The sequence below is a fragment of the Nelusetta ayraudi genome, unplaced genomic scaffold, assembly GCF_046127955.1.
Source record: "Nelusetta ayraudi isolate G7.1 ecotype Tasmania unplaced genomic scaffold, CSIRO-AGI_Nayr_v1 ptg000102l, whole genome shotgun sequence".
In the NCBI taxonomy this organism is placed as follows: domain Eukaryota; kingdom Metazoa; phylum Chordata; class Actinopteri; order Tetraodontiformes; family Monacanthidae; genus Nelusetta; species Nelusetta ayraudi.
In genome coordinates, this window is record NW_027466152.1 from 774,192 (window position 1) to 794,217 (window position 20,026).

The 20,026-nt window shown below is 48.1% G+C and overlaps 1 protein-coding gene across 1 annotated transcript in view; it reads left to right on the top strand.

Moving 5' to 3' along the window:
• Positions 1-709: 709 nt before the first annotated feature.
• tmem163a (transmembrane protein 163a) overlaps positions 710-20,026 on the top strand; it is a 30,836-nt gene continuing 11,519 nt past the window's right edge. The window contains exons 1-2 of the mRNA XM_076048503.1: positions 710-1,368; positions 4,844-4,963. Coding sequence (XP_075904618.1) covers positions 1,170-1,368; positions 4,844-4,963 — 319 coding nt within the window. The 5' untranslated portion in view covers positions 710-1,169. The remainder of the gene's footprint in view (positions 1,369-4,843; positions 4,964-20,026) is intronic.

Genomic DNA, 20,026 nt, shown 5'->3' on the forward strand with positions numbered 1-20,026 from the left:
TTTAAATTAGGAGAGAGAGAGGGAGAGAGAGAGAGAGAGAGAGAGCGAGGGAGAGAGAGGGAGAGAGAGAGCGAGGGAGAGGGAGGGAGAGAGAGAGAGAGAGCGAGGGAGAGGGAGGGAGAGAGAGAGAGAGTGGGAGAGAGAGAGAGAGGGAGAGAGTGGGAGAGAGAGAGAGAGAGAGAGAGAGAGAGAGAGAGAGAGAGTGGGAGAGAGAGAGAGAGAGAGAGAGAGAGAGAGAGAGAGAGAGAGAGAGAGTGGGAGAGAGAGAGAGAGAGAGAGAGAGAGTGGGAGAGAGAGAGAGAGAGAGAGAGAGAGAGTGGGAGAGAGAGAGAGAGAGAGAGAGAGAGAGAGAGAGGGAGAGAGAGAGAGAGAGAGAGAGAGAGAGAGAGTTTTGGCGTCACCTAGTGGTCATGCAATGCATCAGAATAATCACGAGACAGCTGAGCTGATGTCCATGGACTATATCGAATGTAATTCATGGAATCAAACACAAATGAACCGCGAACGAAACTTGAACCACGACTTTTAATTACTAACAACCATGTGTGACAATTATGCGACAATTCGCGCAACTTTCCCAACTTGGCGGTGCCTCATCTATCACACGTCTTTCACGATGAATGAAAGTTTTTGTCTCATGCGTACAAGCCGCAATTTTACGGGCGTCGCATGCGGCGTCTCGCGGTGGCCGATCCCTGGAAGGAGGAGGAGGGGAGGAGGAGGGAGGAGTGGAAGAAGGGGGAGGAGGAGTGGAGAGCAGAGGAGAGGGGAGGAAAGAAAGAAGAAAAAAAAAAAAACCCAACTTGCTGGCACCGCCTGTCAGGTCTACGGCAGATCTGATCGCTGTCGCCAGTCACATATCTCCGCTGAACTCGGAGCAGCTCGGCCGATAAGCAGGCAGCGCCTCCTGCTCTCTGATGCCCGGGAGATAGAGCCGTTATCTTTCATCTCAGCTCACCGCCATCCTCCGCCTGCCTGCCTGCCTGCCTGCCTGCCTGCCTCCTTAAAACACCGGCCGGCTCGTCGGACCCGCTGAATGGCTGCTGCACCCACAGAACCAGTGTGAACCCTTGAGAGAAGAATCTCCTTCATCAGCATCATCACCTGTCTTCACTGAGCCTCGAGAAGAACAGAAAAAAAAAGGAAACAACAGCACAACTGCGGCAACAATGACAGACCCGGAGAACGACCAGTCCTGCCCCGTCCCGGACCCCACCATTGTGGATCCCTTCCCGCCGGCGCGGAACGGCCAGTGCGCCCCGGACGGCTTCACCAACAACCACCAGCAGGCAGCCAGGAGCCCCGGGCAGCCCGAGGCGTTCACCAGCGGCCAGGAGATGAAGATCACAGACAGCGTGGAGGGGGAAGGTAACTTCACCCGCCTCCGTGTCTGGAGCCGCTTTCAGAAAGAAAAGGAAAAAGAAAAAAAAAATAGAGGGAAAAAAAAAGTTGTGGATGTGCATGATATTCTGATGTTTTCCAGAGCGCCTCGGAGCGGCCCTGGGGGAGGCGGGAGGGGTATTTTTACGCATCGTAGGTATTTTTAGAACGCGTTGAATAATTTACACAAGTCCTACCTCAGCAGGATTAAGAGTGGACTGGAGCAAATTTGAAATTCAAAATGTGAAAAATTAATAACTGGCTTCTATTTCTCATTGTCATTCATCCACTCGCCCACTTATTCATCTATTACAAATTTAACCACCACAGTTGAAAAAAAACCCCCTCTTAATCCTAATTGAACAATCCCCAAATCAATACTGTTCAGCCTTATATTTAAAAAACAATATATTGAGTTCTAAGTGGAAAGGTCAGGTTAACATTGAATTAAATCATTTGTGTGAAGAATCTTTTTTTTTTCCTTAAAAAAGAAGAAATGATCCATCCTCAAACTATGACACAACCAGTGGCACAACTTGACCCAACGAGACGGAGGTGATGGCAGTGTGGCGACAGGGGGGCTTGAGAAACATCCTGACTTTTACATTTCAGTTGCTCCCCCCTGCGAGTCATCCTGTGGATGAGCTGCTTGACTGACAGCGACACTAAAAGCCTGACCTAGTCATGACCTTGGCGAAACTTAGCGAGACGATCACACAGCGCAATGTGTGTCTTTTTATCTGGGGGTCGAGCCCAAACAAGAGCTGCTTTGCTGATTGTCCTTGCTGGAATGAGGTTGCAAGCCAATCCTGACGAGTGCTGCACTGACTTAATATAATCCTGTTCACCATCTTGTATGCATGAGACCTGAGAAAGAGCTCATTCCACAGGGGATATCAATAGGGCCTCAGTTATGCAACTAAACTGCCTATGTTTCTACAATAATTCAGTTAGGATAACAGTGGTTTTAATCACACTGTCTCACTTTAAGTCCCTTAATGTCCAATTAAACGCAATCCAGAGGCAAAATCTGAAATAAATTGAATTTCTTTTTGTGTGTGTGTGTGTGTTCAGCATTGTGACAGTGCTTCATGTGGGTCGTGCTCCCTAATTAGATTTCCTTCTGAACTTGACAGTGAAAAGCTTAATGACGCAATAAGGGGCGGTGGAGGACGGGTGATGCAGTTACCTGAAATTCATCATCGGCAAAATGAAATTCCCTTTAGACGCGTGAGACGACTTTGCACATGGCCTCCAGTTTCATCAAAATCTAATGCTATCTATGCTACGCAAATCAACCCCTTTGTGATGTCACAAATCACATGGCAGATTGGTATTGTGTTTTAAAGCAAACGCACGAGACAAAAAAAAAAACCTTGTTGTGTGTCCAGAGCTGAGTGCGTGTTGGAGAACCTGTCTCACTTCCCCATCTGCCACCCAGCCACACACACACACACACACACACGAACGTGCACCACCATGTGCCATGAATGTGCATTTCTGCAAAAGAAGAAGTAGCAACAAGTCGTTTTGACCAGCGCTTCACGCTGAGGCTTCACCCTCAATCCTCTTGTCATCCGTCACATTCCACCGACTCTACGGCAGAGCGAGGACACAAGCAGAGCTCTCTGACGGCGGTAATGCAGGGAATGCGGTCGGGACATGTGTGCTGACACTGTTGTTAACGCCAACTTGGCTGCAGAGTCCTCACCTCGCGCCAGTCGAGGTGTCGGATGTGAAAAGCAATTTCGCATAAATTCCTTTTCATGAGCGCAGGAGGTGGAGGACGAGGATGAGGGCCACAGCATCTGGAGGTGTGATCGTAACAAGACTTTATATGAGTGATTTTAAGATTGGAAGTGGCCTTCTGCACCGTGAAGCACCGTAAGAATCCGCAGAGAATCACCCCTCCCTATGATCAGAGCCCAGACGGGCATTTTGGGTGACACCTTTTCCACAATTATGACACAGTGACATTGGAACTTTGGCACTCTGGCCCGATGCACCGTGTGACCCCACCTTCAGCTCACAGAGTGCACACACCTGCACTAGCAAGAGCAGAGCTTGACAGACCCTGACAGGGACCCACTCTGAGAGCAAGTCTCATGATTTCTTTCAATTTCAAAGGAGACGCATGGCGGCGAGATTAGCTGCGTTCCGCATCAATAAACCGGCTAAATTCAAGCATGAAGGCTCCGTGTTGGACGGGTCCCTCCTTCACGTCAATAACATTTGCATGTTTTTGATGAACCGGTTACAGAAACGGCGCCAACCCTGATCAAATATGCAAAACTGTGAAGGATGTTTGACAAGCAGGTTTAAGCCACTTAGCCATCTGTGCTAATATCACGCAAGGAAATAAAAAGCAGTGGAGAAAAAAAACAATGAATCACACCATTATGACTTGGTGAGGTGAGTGGGTTAGTTGTCGCCTCGGTTTGTCTCAAGGCTCTGAGGTCCGGGAGTGACTGCTGAGGACCGACCAGGATAACTTCTACAGGTCTGGATGTAAAAGTTAAGGCTCATGAATAACACAGGAGTGATGAGAAAAGCCGACACCGCTGCAGGCTGTTCAGGATCTGGGCCGTTTAGTCTGAGACTCCAGGCGGAGACGCCTCACAGTCACAGCAGCAGCAGCGAGGTGGATCGGCCGGTGTGTTGTGTTTACAACGCTGAAAATGTCGCTTTGTGTTTAGTTTTGTAAGAAGAGGATGCAAAATTGCTTCGGGCCACCAGACTGAGTCCGGTTGTGAGTCGGAACTAATTAGTTTGTTCAAAGTTTTCCCAAATTGAGAGGATTTTTCTTTTCCTAGTTGGCTGGAAAGTGGCATGGATTTCCTTTGATTTTCTGATACAGAAAAAAAAGTCATAAGTCAGGTATCCAAGTCTTAAACAATGTTCAGAGGCTGGGGGTGACGTGTAAAATACAAGACTGTTGAATGAAATTACGGAGATGAAACCTCAAGCAAGAAAAAAAAAAAATCAATTCACCACAGGCCTTATAAATAATTCATACCAGCTGATTTGACGTGCAAGTATTTTTCACATTCGATAAGCCTTCAGCTTCTTACACAATATTTGAAGTGCGACTTCAGACCCCAAGACGTCATTACAACTAGTGAGAGAAGCGTTTTAGCTCAGGCGCAGCGTCACGACTGATGTGAGTAAACTCTCATTGGCTAATCATGCAAATCTTAAGGCTTATGTGTTCACTACGGCTTTGGCAAAAATAACCAAATGAGCTGACACGGTTAGAAACGCTCCATTCGGACACTGTGCACCAAGTGCTGTATTCATTTATTAGCACCAGAAAACATTCTTTATATTTGCTTGTGTAACAAATGTCACATGCTAAAGCTATAAATATCACATAAAAAAAAAAACAGGGGCGGGTGCTTCTTTACATAAGACTCTATTTCTATATACTGTATCTAAGACCGCAACTGTCTGTGTCTCTGTGCAGGTCTGTTGGAGAGCAGCATGCGCCTGAAGCCCCACGAGGCTCAGAGCTACAGGAAGAAGGCGCTCTGGGTTTCCTGGGTCTCCATCGTGGTCACACTCATACTGGCCGTGGCAGCATTCAGTGAGTACAATTACAATTCAAGTACAATTAAAAACTCATTTACAGGTGCATCCATGTAACTGAGGCCCCTGTGTGGGTTTCTCACTAGCTTATTGTGTGTGGTCAGATGCTGGCATGTCCTGTCACAGCCAATGGTTGCAAAGATTGGGTGTCAGCTGAGCTGTCAGCTGATGCAGGCACGATTGTGTCTAAAAAAAAAAAAAAAAAAAAAAAAAAGTCCAAACTGGCCCTTTTTTCAGTCTTCTGCGTGATTAATACATTGGTTAAACTTACTTTCATACATTCCCATAACTTGGCATATTTTTAAATGATAGATGATGATGACTGCATGGGTGCATGTAATGCATCCCTAATTTGACCCCGTGCTGTACTTAAAAAAAAGAAGAAAAAAGGCAGAAGTGCCTTTTCACACACACAGTCTGGCTGGTGAGTGTGTGTGGCAATCAGTCGGTAGAAGCAGTAAAAAAAACTTTGATTTGCACAGAAACGTTTCTGCTCGTGGTTCTGAAAATGTGATGCGGCGCCTCGGAGCCACTGAAATAAATAGACCCACTGTCTGGCTGCGTGTCTAAAGATCTGGTGTTGCCCTGGAGCGAAGCGAGCACTGTCACCACTTAGCATTGAAGGCTGCATGTGTGTGTGTGTGTGTGTGTGTGTGTGTGTGTACGTGTCGGTGTGCGAACACATCTGTTCAAGTTGGGAGGATTGATTAAAACTGTTGTGCAAGTTTTTACAATGTGTAAGGAAGCTAAAGTTACCAAGAGAGAACACACACACACACACACACACACACACACACACACACACACACACACACACACACCCACCACGTCTTCAGGACCCCTTGTGATATTGTGGAAGGACATGGTGTGGCCTTGGCATATGTTCACTCCTCGGCCTTGTGATGCGGAAGGAAGTCTGGGCCAAATGTAACCATGCTGTGCTGTGCCGTGCTGTGCTGCGCTGTGCTGCGTCATCCTTGACTCACCCCAGAGTCTGTGCTGGTCCATCCTGATCTTTTGTTCCTTATCTTCGACAGTTTCACCACGAGCTCGTCTTTTGTCAGCGTGAAACGTGAAGTCACGCCGCAGATGATGTGTAACGGGTCACCAGACTAAGTTGCCCTTTAGAAACACCAGCGTGTCTAATTTGGAGGGAGATGTTAGACAAAGTGTAATGGACAAAGGCAATCAATGGAGAAATGGATGGATGAGCACAACACTGGTGAACCGACAAGATGGAGTCTGAGTGTGGCTGCACGTCAAACCGCTTCAAAGCCACAGAGAGTTGTGGTTTTTTTAGAGGTGTGATGTGAACACAAGGGAGCCTGAGTCCAGGAGCACCGACAACCTTTGACTTGTGAATGGTTTATTATTAGTTCTTAGGACGCCGCTCACTGTGTGTGTCTGTGCAAAATAATAGACACAGCAGAGTCCTTCGGGGGTGGAAATAAAACACCGAAGTGGACCACACGTGGGTGGACAGAGACGTCGGTGCTGGACGTGGACAGGGACTGAATAGGAAGCTGGGTGCGGCCGAGGAGCCTGCTGGGACTGAGGGGAGCTGTGGAGTGACGGAACCAGGAGACACAGTCTGGCCGCCAGTGCCGGGCTTCAGAGCTGGAGGCGGCTCAGCTTCAGAGAAGCTCCACTTCCTGTGTCCCTCTTGTGTCCCACCAGCTTGCCACCTCACCCTCCGCTTTCTAGACCTTCTTCTTAGCACTTTCCCTTCGCATCTCTTCTTCTTTTGGCCTCTTTTTTCGTTTTCCCTTTTATTCCAGTACATAAAAAAAAAAAAAAGGAGCAGCAATTTAATCTTCCCTTTCTGAAAGGAGAGCTGCAGAAAAGATCCTCTGACCTTTGGTGTGAATTTAGCATTTAGAAGGGAGGAGTGCCCGAGGTCGAGTCTCCCTCTGCTGCTGCTCTTCCCTTTTGTGCTGCAGCTGCGAGTGTCTCCACTGCCAGTGGTCCCTGCTCACCTGCCAAGGTGTTGCAGGTCCTCGAGGCTTTACGGGACTTATAGGCTTAGACGGCGAGCGTGGATGAAACTGGAGGATGCAGCAGCAGCAGCAGCAGCAGCAGCAGGTGTGGTCCTGATGCTAAACTAGGCCGTGTCCTCATCCTCCTCTTTTTTTTATTTGATTCTGCTCAGAAAAATTAGCAAGTTCCGATGAAACTATGAAAGGAGGCATCAGAGCATATTTTCCCCTATGAAGCTTTAATCTAAACTGTTCATGTTTCCGCGAATAGTTTTGCTCGACTGCACACCTGTGCAAACGTCACTCTGTGCTCTTGCCAAAGAAGTTGTTCCTCTGCGTTTAGCTCCAAGAATAAGTTCTATATTTGCATCCGAGCGGCCTATTTCTTTTTTCCACCTCTTGTTTTGTGTCTCTTGGCCTCAATGCCAGGCAGGAGGGAAGGAGCGTGCGGCGCAGCACCTACCTGTCCGCCCATATAGAGCAGGAAGCCCACACATGATCAGAAAGGAGGCGCGGAGCGACGGCTGATCTGACGGTTTCAGGTCCCGACTGGCTGCCTCACAGATGCGCCAACTAGCAGCGAGCGTTGCGCTGTGCTGCAGCCAGCTGGATGGCTTCACCATGAGCAACGCTTTGTAAACAACACAATAGCGACGGCTGCCCTAAAAAAAGAACTCTCTTAAAACAACACCGCATTTCACCGCCGTCAGTGGAGGCGTCCATAAAGATTTCTCAATTTGCTTCAGACCCTCTTAAAATATCTCAAACACGCATCCAGCCAATCAGCCTTTTTGTGTGAAGCACATTTTTTTGAAGCTATTATTGGACACAAGGTGGTTTTTGAGTTTGTCGTTTGTCTCTTGGCACACAAGGTTGTGTTTGAGCGCTTGGCTTAAATTTGGCAAGAGTTGCACTTTCTGACTGTCCTGTTGTTGTTGTTGTTGTTGTTGTTGTTGTTGTTGTTGCTGTTGTTGCTGTTGTTTGCTTTCTAAACTCCAACCCAATTTGCCTTTTTCTATTCAGGGCAAAATGTGCATGATGCATTCGCATTGTGCTGTGTCAAAGTTGTCACAAAGGGCTGCAAAGCTCGAGGAGGCAGCAGGTGATTGTGCGGCCGGTAGATCAACCAGCAGAGTCGCCAACAACCGTCTGTCTAGAAGACATAAGAATTGGAGGGAGGACGAACTGTGAATGATCAAGGATTGAGGCTGAGGTTTGAAGGGTAGAAATTAAACATTGCAGCAGGAAAATGAATGGGCTGGAATGTGGAGGGTGCAGTGGCAGTGGAAATCAGGCCAGTGACAGAAGGAGAGGAGAGACTTTTTTTCAACGCTGTGAGGAGAGAAACGGATGAGACCTGCGCAGCTCCTCCTCCCCTCCTTCTCTCCGTGTCCTCCCTCGTTTATTCTTTCTGCGCAGTGCGAGCCACTAATTAACAGCGATTTTAACCCAGATACATAAAGCAAAAGCCAGTTATAAATAATCCACCGTTTTTTGTGGATGGCATCTTTCTGCACTGTGACTTTGGAGCTGCTGCAGATGGGAGGAGCTGAGCTGGAAATCATGAAATAAAAAAAAAACAGGGCTTAGCAAAGTTCATCAACACCGATGCAACACCATTCATCAATGATTGTTTTAACTGTAAAATATATGCAGATTTTTTTGTCTTAATAATTTTACGTGTCTTTTTTATATCATAATATATAAGTAAATAATATATTATTAGATATAGTACACATGCATAAACACATAATATATTATTATATCATGTCCTGTATCAGATCATATGTTATAATTGTGGCAGACAAGACTGGTGAATGATTTATTCCTGAAGTGTCTCAGCTTGAGGGCAGACAGGAAGTTGCAGTTGGCTGTGTGTGTTCAGGGTCACAGAGCCAGACGGCACACGGCGGCTCTCAAGTGGAAAACAGGGATTAGGTTTGCGCAGTGTTGGAAATATCAGGTGACGGATCCTGAAAGGAGGCGTAGCCGCATTTTTTGTTGTCTGACCTTTTGGGAGGATTTCAACCTTTGGCAATTGTCAAGCCTTGACTGATGTGGCCATAGAAACACTTCCAGTGAGCACGTCACAATGCCTCCATGATTTACAGTGAGGTCACGCCCCAGTTGCAGTTGTCTTAGTGTTTATAAGTGGTGCAAGAGGTGTTTGAATATTCATAAACTGTCTGCTCCATATATGAATACTTGTGCGTTGAGTCAAGGTCAGACCGCCCCCTGTGCATCTAAAGGATCTTCAGGATTTGCAGCAGGGGTTGTTGTGGCCAACCCTGGTTATGATGAAATGCTCTGTTCTCAAGGTTTTCCGCCGAGTGGTCGGTCATACGTGTTTGATGTCAGTAAATACTACAACCAACAGCTTTGAAGTCCACGGTGTGGTGGGGTCGAGAACACACAATCTGGTGCACCAAAGTGCTTCATGACTATTTAATATAACCGTTCAATCATTTTTCTCTTTAAATGTAACTGCTAACAAGTTCAGCGAGGTTCATTGCTGCATTCGCTGGCTTCTGCTGTGTTCACACTTTCATTTATTCGACGCAGAAGAGCAAAAGTGCCGAGCAGAAAAACAAATGATGAATCTCAGAAGCCCACAGAGATGTTTCCACAGTGCTGCAGCATCTCCAGGCCATCCATCAAATCTGTGCCGCAACAAACTCCTGCTCCATATCAGCCCCTCCTCTGATTGGCTCCCCCGATCCCCCTGTCTCCACCCCCTTTTTCCCTTCCACCCAAAAGCTCCTTGGTTCGTCCCAACCCTTCCACTTCCTCCCTTGGTCTCCTCCACCTCACTGGGACGATCGACCCCCCCCTTCCTCCGACCCTCGCTGCCATTACCACCACCCACTCTGTCTGCCGCCGGGTGGAAAACACAATCATTTATTCATTTGTTTCCTCCTCCTTTCCTCTGCAGTCTGTTTATATTGGTAAATATCACGTTGCCGGTGGGAACACTGCGTGGGTCCTAACGGTGTCGGACCCATAAATCAAAACAATTCACTTTCCGCCGCCTCTTCACATGACTTGCGGTTCTTTTAGATTTTCGCTCCCTTTTTCTGTTATTTTGTCCATTGTCCATTTTTTCCCCCTAATCAGTCCAGATGTGTGTCATTTTCTTTTTAAACCATCGCCTACTGATTCTAATAATCAGATAAGACTTAATCTGCCGGTCCAAATGTCCAATGATTGTGTGTCACTGTGTGTAAGCTGCTCTTGGCAGTGCTTCACAGCGCAGGTCAGTCAGTCATTGCTCATTTCCAAAAACGTCTCTGTTGGACGAGTCCAAAGCGCAGCGTGTCTCTGACTTTTTCTTTCTTTCTGTCATCTCAGCGTTGTAGTCCAGAACGCGTTAGGAGGTCGTCTTTCATTTATTCATGCCAGCTATTGCAACACGTTGCAACACAGACGTAGGCGGATGCAACGCGCAGACATAGAATCTCACCGTCTTGGCACTGACTGATCAGCTGGTTTCACCCCGGCAGTGTTTTCTTTCATTTATTTTTTATTTTTTATTTTTTGGATGACAAGTTGACCGACATCTTTGTCAAGAAGGTTTTTTTTTATTTTCTTGTGTCACTTTCTTCCCTCCTCAGGTGAGGAAACAGACACCTTGTGAGACAGGAAGTATGAAGTGCTGCCTTCTTTACATTAAAAACCTCCTCACGTCAACTCACTCCAACCCACTCTGCATAGCTGCCGGTCGTACCGTGCCTGCTCCTTCCTGTGATTCTGTGAGGAGTAGCTGGGAGGTGGGTAGCAGAATGGGGCCACACACTGGTCGGCCTCTGGTATGCAAAAGCTTTGCTCGTCTGTTCTTTGTCGTGTTTTCCCCTCTGGGGCCAAAGAGGAGAACACTGTTCTCAAATCTGGTGATTTGACGGCATTTGCCCAGTCACTACTGCCCATTCACTGGCAATTACATAATAAATGGCATCTGCTCTGCACAGGACTTGGTAGCATTGCTATAGTATCTCACGGTTGACAGAATGGGGCTGATGGCACTTTGACTCCTTGCATTGTTTTGCAGCTTTGCATATCTCTGCTCTCAGCAGTAGGTGCTCCGCTGAGACGGCACCGTTGAACACGCTTGAGGTTCCCTCTTTGTGGGTGAGGTCTTGATTTCTCATACAGCGCTAGCGAGGCATCACAGCTCCAACAACGTCTGGCACGTTTCCTCATTTTCTTTGAACGCCACACGGACCAACAGCACAATTATGTTTCAGTGGAAGTTTTCTTTTTTTTTCTTCTCATTTTTTCCAAAAATCTTTTTCTTCTTCTGCAGCCTGACTGCACACTGAGGGTTTCCCCTCGGGAAACCTCTGTACAAGGCCTTGTCCACAGTACGTTGGTGTTCTTACAAAGGCAGCTCTCTCTTTGCAGTTTGGCCTTTCGCCTCCATGCGAAAAAAAAACGGACTTGTAGGTCATTTACAAGCTTTAAAAGCCTCCACGGTGAAGATCATCTTAAAAGACCAATGGTGTCCACGTGCACCCAATAAATCTAATAATTTATGTTGCAAAAACTGCACTGCGAAAATACATGGCAGATTTTTTGGAAGACAATTTTGAGGAACCTCATCGTCACTGACTTACATCATCAGCTACATTTGTACTGCATCATACAAAGCTGCTATTTCCACCTCCTGAAGCTCCTCCGGTGAGGTTATCTTCAGCCCTCACTGATTCTCACACCAGATGCATAACTCTCGTACTCCTCCTCCTCACCAGAACCACCAAGATGACGCAGGCTGTCACAGAAATAGAAGTGTCAGCCTCGCGTGGCATAATCAGAAGTAGCAGAAACACTTGGAGTGGCTCCTTGAAGCTGATCTTCCATCACGTGACCACCAGGAGTATTCTGCTTTTGCAGTGAACTGAGTCTTTGGTGTATGAAACTCGGCGGACCACGGAGCTGGAACTGACCTCAGGACATTGGTTTATCGTCCTAGCTGGTGGCGCTCGAACCGACAGATGAGAGCGCCGTCAAGGACGGAAGGCGGTCTGGTTACCTGGGAGTCAGTCTCCGACGGCTGGTCAGGAACAGACCAGGTTTGGAGACCAGGTTCGGAGACTAGTGGACAGAAGGCAGATTGTCGAAGTCAGGGACAGAAGGCTGGCTGGCAGACAGCAAAAGCAGGTAAGGAACAAACTGGGTCGGAGCTGGGCACACAAGCTGAAGGAAAGTGCTGGAGAGCCATGCGCGCTACAGAGAACAGTGGTTCCTAGTACTGTTGTTTAGTGCAACTGGATCAGCTGTACGGTCACTATATTGTACAATCACTGTTATAAATACTACGATCTAAAATCCAGAAGCAACAGAAAACCAAAACACACACAAGCACTCGATCTTAAACTGGACTACCTTCAACGAACTAACTCAGCATCACAAGAACAAAAAAGTGACATGCCAAAGGGGCCGAGCGAGCGGAATAATGCTCATTACACCAGTGACTCTGCGCCGTGTTGATAAACCCTTTATGTTCGGTGGAGACCATGTGGTCGTGCACGCAGGCGGCTGCACAACTTCAACCAGAGGATCTCATGATCAGCAGCAGTAAACAGGGAATGTGGACAAAAACATGTTGCCACTTAATGTGGCAGAAAACGACCGATTTACAGTGTTTGGCCTCTTGTGGTTTTCAAGCATGATGAGGAAATTGTGATGTTCAGGACTGAATGGTTCCTACAGATGAAAAACATAAACGCAAAAACTTTAAGCAATTTTGGCGTTTATTCTACTTTAAACATATTTCTTTTGCTTTTGGAATCAGAAGCAAATTGAACAAAAGATCAGATTTAAAAGTTGATCTCATCATTTCCCTCCATTTCTCAATGTTGTTTGAAATGTTTGTCATTTGTATTGTTTGTATTGTCCCCACGTGCCAGTTTCAGTCTCTTTCAAACCAACTGATTAGCGTCCTGCAGCTTTAAAGTTACAGCTGCTCTTGATATTCTACCTCACTGCAGTAAAGTTGCGCTATCGATCTCCCTCCGAGGAGTCGTCGTCCTGAAAACCCTGACGCAGGCGAAAAGACGTTTTTAATTGTGCAACTGAGGCGAACCATTAGGAGCTTCAAACCTTTCTTCTTCTTGTCTTTCTTCATTCAGTACATTTGTTATACCTGAAGGTGAAATGCACAGTGGAGAGTAAAACAACGCAGAACAATGTTTCGCGATTCTCCGCCTTCACCTTGTGGTGTCAGTTTGCCGGCAAACTCTGCACTTTCATCTACGGAGTCGGTGTTTTATCACTGTGTTGGCTCAGCTGTCAAAAACTTCCCCTTCTGCAGCATAATTATAGGACCGCCTCCCTGAGCTGCTTCACAACATCTTTTTTTATCAGTCAGCATCGCTCGACTATTTTTACCCCTCAAAGGAAAACCAGAAAGTGAAGGAGCGAAGTGCAGACGCAAAGCGTTGTCGTCAGAGTGCACGTGAACCTCGGCCAGTGTTGGAGCTGTTGGAACTGAGGGCCGAGGCAAGAGATGATGACTGTGTCCCGGCGATGCTGCTGCTGCTGCTGTCTCATTAAAGAGAATCGAGGTTTTTGAGTCACTGAGTCACCCAGAGAGAACAGCTGTGAACGCCATATAAAGTTGAGAAGTCCTGTTCCTATTGTGTTTATATTAGCAGGCAGTTCACTGCAGTCAATTTTAATGAATTTTCACTTTCAATAGTGGCCAAATTGATGTGATCTGGAATATATGCTTTCATTGCAAACCACATCGTAGGCCTGGTAAAAAAAAAAAGACACCAACGTTGTAAATGGACTTTTTCAACTCATGGAGTATCGCAGGAAGCTGAGTGCAGCTCATTAAAAGCATGGAAAACCTTCCTCACAGGAGCCACACTCCCTGTGTGAAAACAAGGCATGGATTTATGAATGGTCTGCACTTGTTTTTGTTTTTTCGGTTGAACCGCCTGGCTGCTCTTTCCTCATCTCTCCTCCCCTGTGGACGAGGAGGAAAGATGAGGGCTGAGAAAGTCCCCAGGCTACCGACAGCTGGTTCCACTGTGATCAATGGTAAACTGACGCTTACAATGGATCCATTACCAGGAGACCTGAGCCGCCTCATAGCGCAATTTGTTTTCCTGGAAATTGATTGTATACGGGTGAAGGGGGGCCTCGGGGAAAGGGGACTGAGAAAACCAAATTCTCTGCCTCGGTGCATGACATTTTTTTTTTCCTTTTTTAAATTGAGTTCCATTTAGTTCGCATAATGTTTCATGTAAATGGCAGGTGGAAGGCCAGCAACGAGAGGAAATGAATGCAAGTCAGAGAAAATGGCAAAGAGGTAAAGAAACCTGCCATGGTTCAGTTCATCTGGGAATTCTTTCTCTCTTTTCGTCTTCCCGGAGAAAAACAAGGTAGACTCGCTCGTAGCTAATGAGGTTTGTGCTTTCTAAGGTTTTATTGGGTCTAAGTTGGGGGAGGGGCAATAGCTTGAGAGAGGTGAGCGGAGGGAGGCTGACAGGTGGGACATGTACTAACATAGGGTACCAGAATGACTGATGTGCTGAAGAGATTGACGCCGAAGTTGCTTTAGAATAAAATTTCTGAAGCAGTGGTTGAATTCTCACAAAATGTTGTATGCCAGATATATCAATCCAGCACAGAGTCCCTGCCTGTCATATCTGTGAAGGAAGCTGATTTTCTACCAGAGTCACTTTCTACTGGAGGATGACAGGAAGATGGAGGTGGATTTAAGAGTTGAAATTCCACCTCAAATCCCTCTGCAGCCCCTGAGCTGTTCACGGCTGTGGCTCAGCTGGACTGGAAGAGTCCCAGGATGCTCCCAGTCAGAGCCCAGTCAGCAGAGGCTCGGCAGGCACCACTTAGTGTTGTCGGTTGTGTGGTTCTCTAGTTTCTCCACAGCTGAGAAACCACTCGGCCGAGACCTGGTGCTCTGGTCCAGGTCCTGCCAGCGTGTCTTCATCGTTGAGCTAACATTCCCATGGGAGGACGTCATCGGTGAGGCATTCCAGCGGAAGAGGCTGCGATATGCCGACTTGGCGGCTGTATGTATAGGTGTTGCCAGTGGAGGTGGGCTGCAGAGGCTTTGTAGCCAGTTCCACCACCAGGCTCCTAAGGGAGGTAGGCAGGCATCAGAGGACAGGCCCAACGGAAGGCAATGAAAGAACTTCCCACTGCAGCTGAACGGAGCAGTCAGTATCTATCGCTGAAACACAAAGATGCAACATCAGCCAGTGGTGGGCCAACCTTGGCAGAGGTGTCTTTTGAGTAAATGGCCGAAAGACCCAATGAAGTCGGGGCACACAACTGAAGATGGGTTGTATTGGGGACATCATGAGGATAGCTAGAGCCACTCACTGGTTGTGCTGAAAGTTTAGGGATCTAGTTCAGGGAGCTGGTCCGAGTAAGAATCCTTGATGGCTGATGATCCAGAGAGACAGCAGAGTTGGGAGAGGGGAGGAGGGGACTCAGGTGTCTCTCAGAGATTCACGCTGCAGAGATGAAACACATGTCAGCCACTTACAGCTGAGAAACCACGTGCTTGTGTTTGTTAGTGTGTGTGTGTGTGTGTGTGTGTGTGTGTGTGTGTGTGTGTTCGTGCTCTTCAGTCTCCTCGCTACCTCACTGCGGACCACATGTGCTGTATCAGACTCAGAGTTCTGACTGGCTAGCGGCTGTTGTTGCCGAGCCGCCTGAGCTCTCCGTCTTCGAGTCGACTGCGAGGGCTGCTGCCTGCCTCCCATTAATTAAGACGCTTGCCGGCTCGCTAATTTATTTGCTCGTCGCGTCCCCGGGGAGGATCATAGCAGAGCGTGAAAACAGTGAGATCAACAGTAAACAGGAGGCAGTTGTTTGATTTCATTCTTTCCTCTCTCCTGCAAGCCGCAGCTCTGCACGCTGGAGGAGCTGCGCACTCTGTTTGCTTGGGATAATTGAATGGGGAGGTTCAAGGTCTGACGGCTTTACAAATGCAATAAAAACAACAACAACATCATGAGGCGTGTGTCTGCTACTGTGAATGTCTGTGGCGCGGACGCCTGCTATCTGAAAGGAAAAACCTTTCGCTGGATGCTTGTCCATGAGGAACGACAAGGTCTTTCTTTAAATTGTATCTCTGGCACAAACAGCAGAGAGTCTTTGCAGGTGTGCGATGAGAAGTCTGTTGTGTAATCTGACTCCAGCTGCGTAAAGAGTCTGTTCAGCGAGTTAAACTCGCCTGAGTTACAGTCAACCTCTAAAACGTCCCGATTTCAATGCTGTTTTGTACTGACTTGTATACTCAAAGAGACGGAAAGATCTTCCTTCACCACTTTGAATTGCTGTGCTGTCACGTGGAAACGTTGCCGCGAAGATTTAAAGAGTGGGATTAGTCACGCGCACGAGTGCACGCATGTGCACGCAGCCCATTTGCAAAGACTGCATGGAGACAGAATTGTAAATCATGTCGCTGCAGATAGTTTTGTTGCTGCACTCACGTTACCACTGCAGACAGTGAGGGGCTGCTGCTGCTGCTGCTGCTGCTGCTGCTGCTGAAAACAGAGCCCACTGCAGGTGTGGGATGAGGTGCAGGCTTCCGTCTCAGCCTGATCTTAGTAAACAGTCAACTCAAGATCAATAAAACAGAATCTTGCTTGTTGAAGTATTGAGTAGTATTAAGTATCAGATCTCTTAAAGCGTTCAAGAAACATCAAACACTTTCCTCCCAATAATGCTGCAGACATCATGGGTGATGGGCACTTCAGATGTTTTATTGGGAGGGGGCGGGGGGGTCTGCAGGAAGGAAGTCCACATGAGTTCTGCTCAGCTCCAGAGCAACATCAGACACCTTGCAGGCCTTAAAAAGGTTTCTATTGTGAGCTACTAGTCATTCCAGTGCAGCCATGTTGTTTACCTCACGCACGCTAGTTATTCTGCCATCTGCACGAACATCAGCTGGGGATGAATCGTCATTACCTACGTCTTTCATGACAACGTAACCCAATTTTTCGTCCCCTTGTGGGCTTTGGTGAGGCGCCGCTTTGGAAGCCGTGATGAATAATGAACCTTTTGCATGTGTGTGTGTGTGTGTGTGTGTGTGTGTGTGTGTGTGTGTGTGTGTGTGTGTGTGTTTGAGCGTGCATGTGACACTCTCTCTCTCTCTTGACATCATAACAGAGGTAGTCGCTGACGTCAGATCCTGTTTTTGGAGCACTGCACAAAGTTCCTTAAGCCGTTAAAAGGTTTTGGGGAATCGAAGTGAATTAAAAGCTGCAGGTGTGCAGGGAGAGGCATTAGCCTGATCGGCCGTCTGTGTGTGTGTGTGTGTGTGTGTGTGTGTGTGTGTGTGTGTGTGTGTGTGTGTGTGAGTGTGTGTGTGTGCGTGCTGCGTGCTCTGGCCTAATGTTTGCACGGAGGCTGACAATTCCCCCGGTGGAGGGCGGAACGCAGATGGCATCGCCCTGGCGGTGCCCTTTCTGCCCTGCTGTATAAATCAATGGAGAAAAAGGTCTGGGAGGCGGGAGAGGAGGCGGGAGCGGAGGCGGGAGCGGAGGCGGCGTGACAAACAGGAATTAGCAACCGGGCCTTGTTATCGTAGAAAATGGAGCAACGGACCGGAGTGACGAATTGAGGCGCAAAGTGAAAGGGACGGAAACAGATAGTCGGAGGCGGAGAAAACAAGGAAATAAGTGGGGGGGTGTGTGTGAGGGGGGCGAGGAGGAATGATTCATGGCGCCGCAGTGGGGGGGACGAAGGAGGGGGTGGGCAGGTGGTGGTGGGTGTGGTGGGGGGCAGGGGAGGAGGGTGCAGGAGCCCCGGTGCGGAGGAGAGGAGAGCTGGAGGGTCACAGACCGACCAGAAGACCTTCTCCTCCACAAAGACACGCAGCTTGAGGAGGTGTGGAGGGGCGGGGGTGGAGCTGGAGGAGGAGCAGGCAGGAGGGGGCTCGAGGGGAGGAGGCTGGTGGTCGGGGGGGGGGCATCCCAGCAGGCTTTTCTGCAGGACCAACTGAGGCAGAGCGCGAGGCTCGCTGCAGAGCTGCTGAATTATTAAAGGCAGTGTTTTGCAGCCAGCGCAAAGGCCGCCGCATGAGGGTGGGGGTGGCGGTGGGGGGGGGACTAGGGGGGGTGCAAAGAGTCAAGGAGTTTGTGTTTGTGTTTGTGCAGAAACTGTCCCTGCACGCTCGCTGCAATACTTTGAGCTCCTTCTGCTCTGTGTTTTTTTTTTTGTGATAAGCATCAGAGGGAGTTTGTTGTGTTTGTTTCCTCTTTTGGAGCCGCTAATTAGCCAGGAAGTGACATCTCGGGGGTGGGGGGGGGGTCTTCGTTTTAGAGCACGGCAACCGACAATTTAGAACGCACATCCTCCTAAAACGCACACCGCCGCTCGCAGATGTGGGCACGTACACACACGCACACACACGCACAAGCGGCGCATTGTAGTGATGCATTTATTCATGCAGTTGACTTAAATGTCTCGGGTGTTATAGTAAATACCTTTTTTTGAACTTTTGTTTTTATCAATTTATTTGCACATAATGTTGAAAAAAAGAGAAAACATTCAATCTAAAATGAACAAGATTAGATCTTAAATGCGCAGGACAGCTTAGGAGCCCAAGGGCTTAACAAAGGACCTCCCCGATTCAAAACATCAATACATTCACACAAGAAAGAAAATGAAATAATAAAATGCAAATTGCAATGCTCACCGACATGATGATGTGCATTTTAAAGAACCAGACAGCTGGCACTGAAGCTCCGCCTCCCACTGAGCAGCGCCGAGTGATTCCCTCAACTTCATTGCAGGGTTTGTGTCGAGAGCTGCTGACGAGATCCAGCGTCCAATCAGCCGCAGGATCTCAGTCAATCAGCTGACAGACTCTCACTGGAGTCCCTGTACTTCACCTCTCACAGCCGCCTCCTCCGTCGCCCTCTGGCTGCTTTGGATGTAATTGAATATCAGGTCTCTGAATGGAGTGGAAACCCTGGAGGCCAACGAGACCGAGGTGTAATTAGATTTCCGCGTGGCTGCAGAGAGAACAGTGGAGGGTTATTATGAACCAGCAGCAGGTTTAGATTGTAGACGGCACCTTGGGAGGTGTGTGTGTGTGTGTGTGTGTGTGTGTGTGTGTGTGTGTGTGTTGCACAGAATCAAGTCAAAAATGCACACTGGTGTACAAATGCAATTGACACCTCAGTTACAGGACATTTATTGTATTTTTCTTTTACATTAAATTCAATGGAGCCTGGCCAGTTAATCCCCCTAGTGGTGACACATTGAAAGCGTTTCCTGCCTTCCACCCTCCCGAGTCCCCTGAGCCCTCCTGACTTGTGGAACCTTCAGAGCGGATCCAAACAAACCTCCAGACCTTTGCGCTCGCCTCAGCTGTGTGACCGCATGGAGGGTGTTTTTCTTTGCCCGTCTATTTTGTCCACCACTTCAGGCCTCGTTTGAATAACGAGTCCAATTGCTGTCCAATCAGAGGCCACCTCTTCAGTCCAGATCTCATTATCAGCGGCAATCTGGACGAGAAGCAGAACTGAGCACCGAGTGTCTGGCTGCACTAGCCAGTGATTAGTGCTGCCAAGTCAGGTGTTGGCAGGACTTCCGGGTGAAGACTGGCAATGGATAGATAGATAGATAGATAGATAGATAGATAGATAGATAGATAGATAGATAGATAGATGCTGCACTAATGTAATAAGCTGTATGCAGTGATGGATGAGTAACAGTGTGAAGGACACCGGGGGTTTTAACACACAGTCAAAGCAAAAGGCAGTATTAAAAGTAAAGTATTAAAACGTGTTGTGGACAGACGGCGCTTCCAGGTGGGAGTCAGCCGGGTGAAGATGGAGCTTCCAGTTCCTGCAGGCCTAAGACACTGATGGTGGTGCTGGTGAGGACGGAGGCACGTCATCAGTCACGCTGTTGAAACCGTGCAAACTTTCGCTCAGCTTGCTATTTTCAGCAGGTACAATGTTCAAACACTGCCAGCAACAAAGGTGTAAAGTTCCTTCATTCGACCGCTGTGTCCTTCTGCGGCTTGGCCCCCCCGTCCACTCCCGCCCCACCCCCACCCAGCCTCGTTTAGCACCGCTCATGCACGCCGTCCCCCA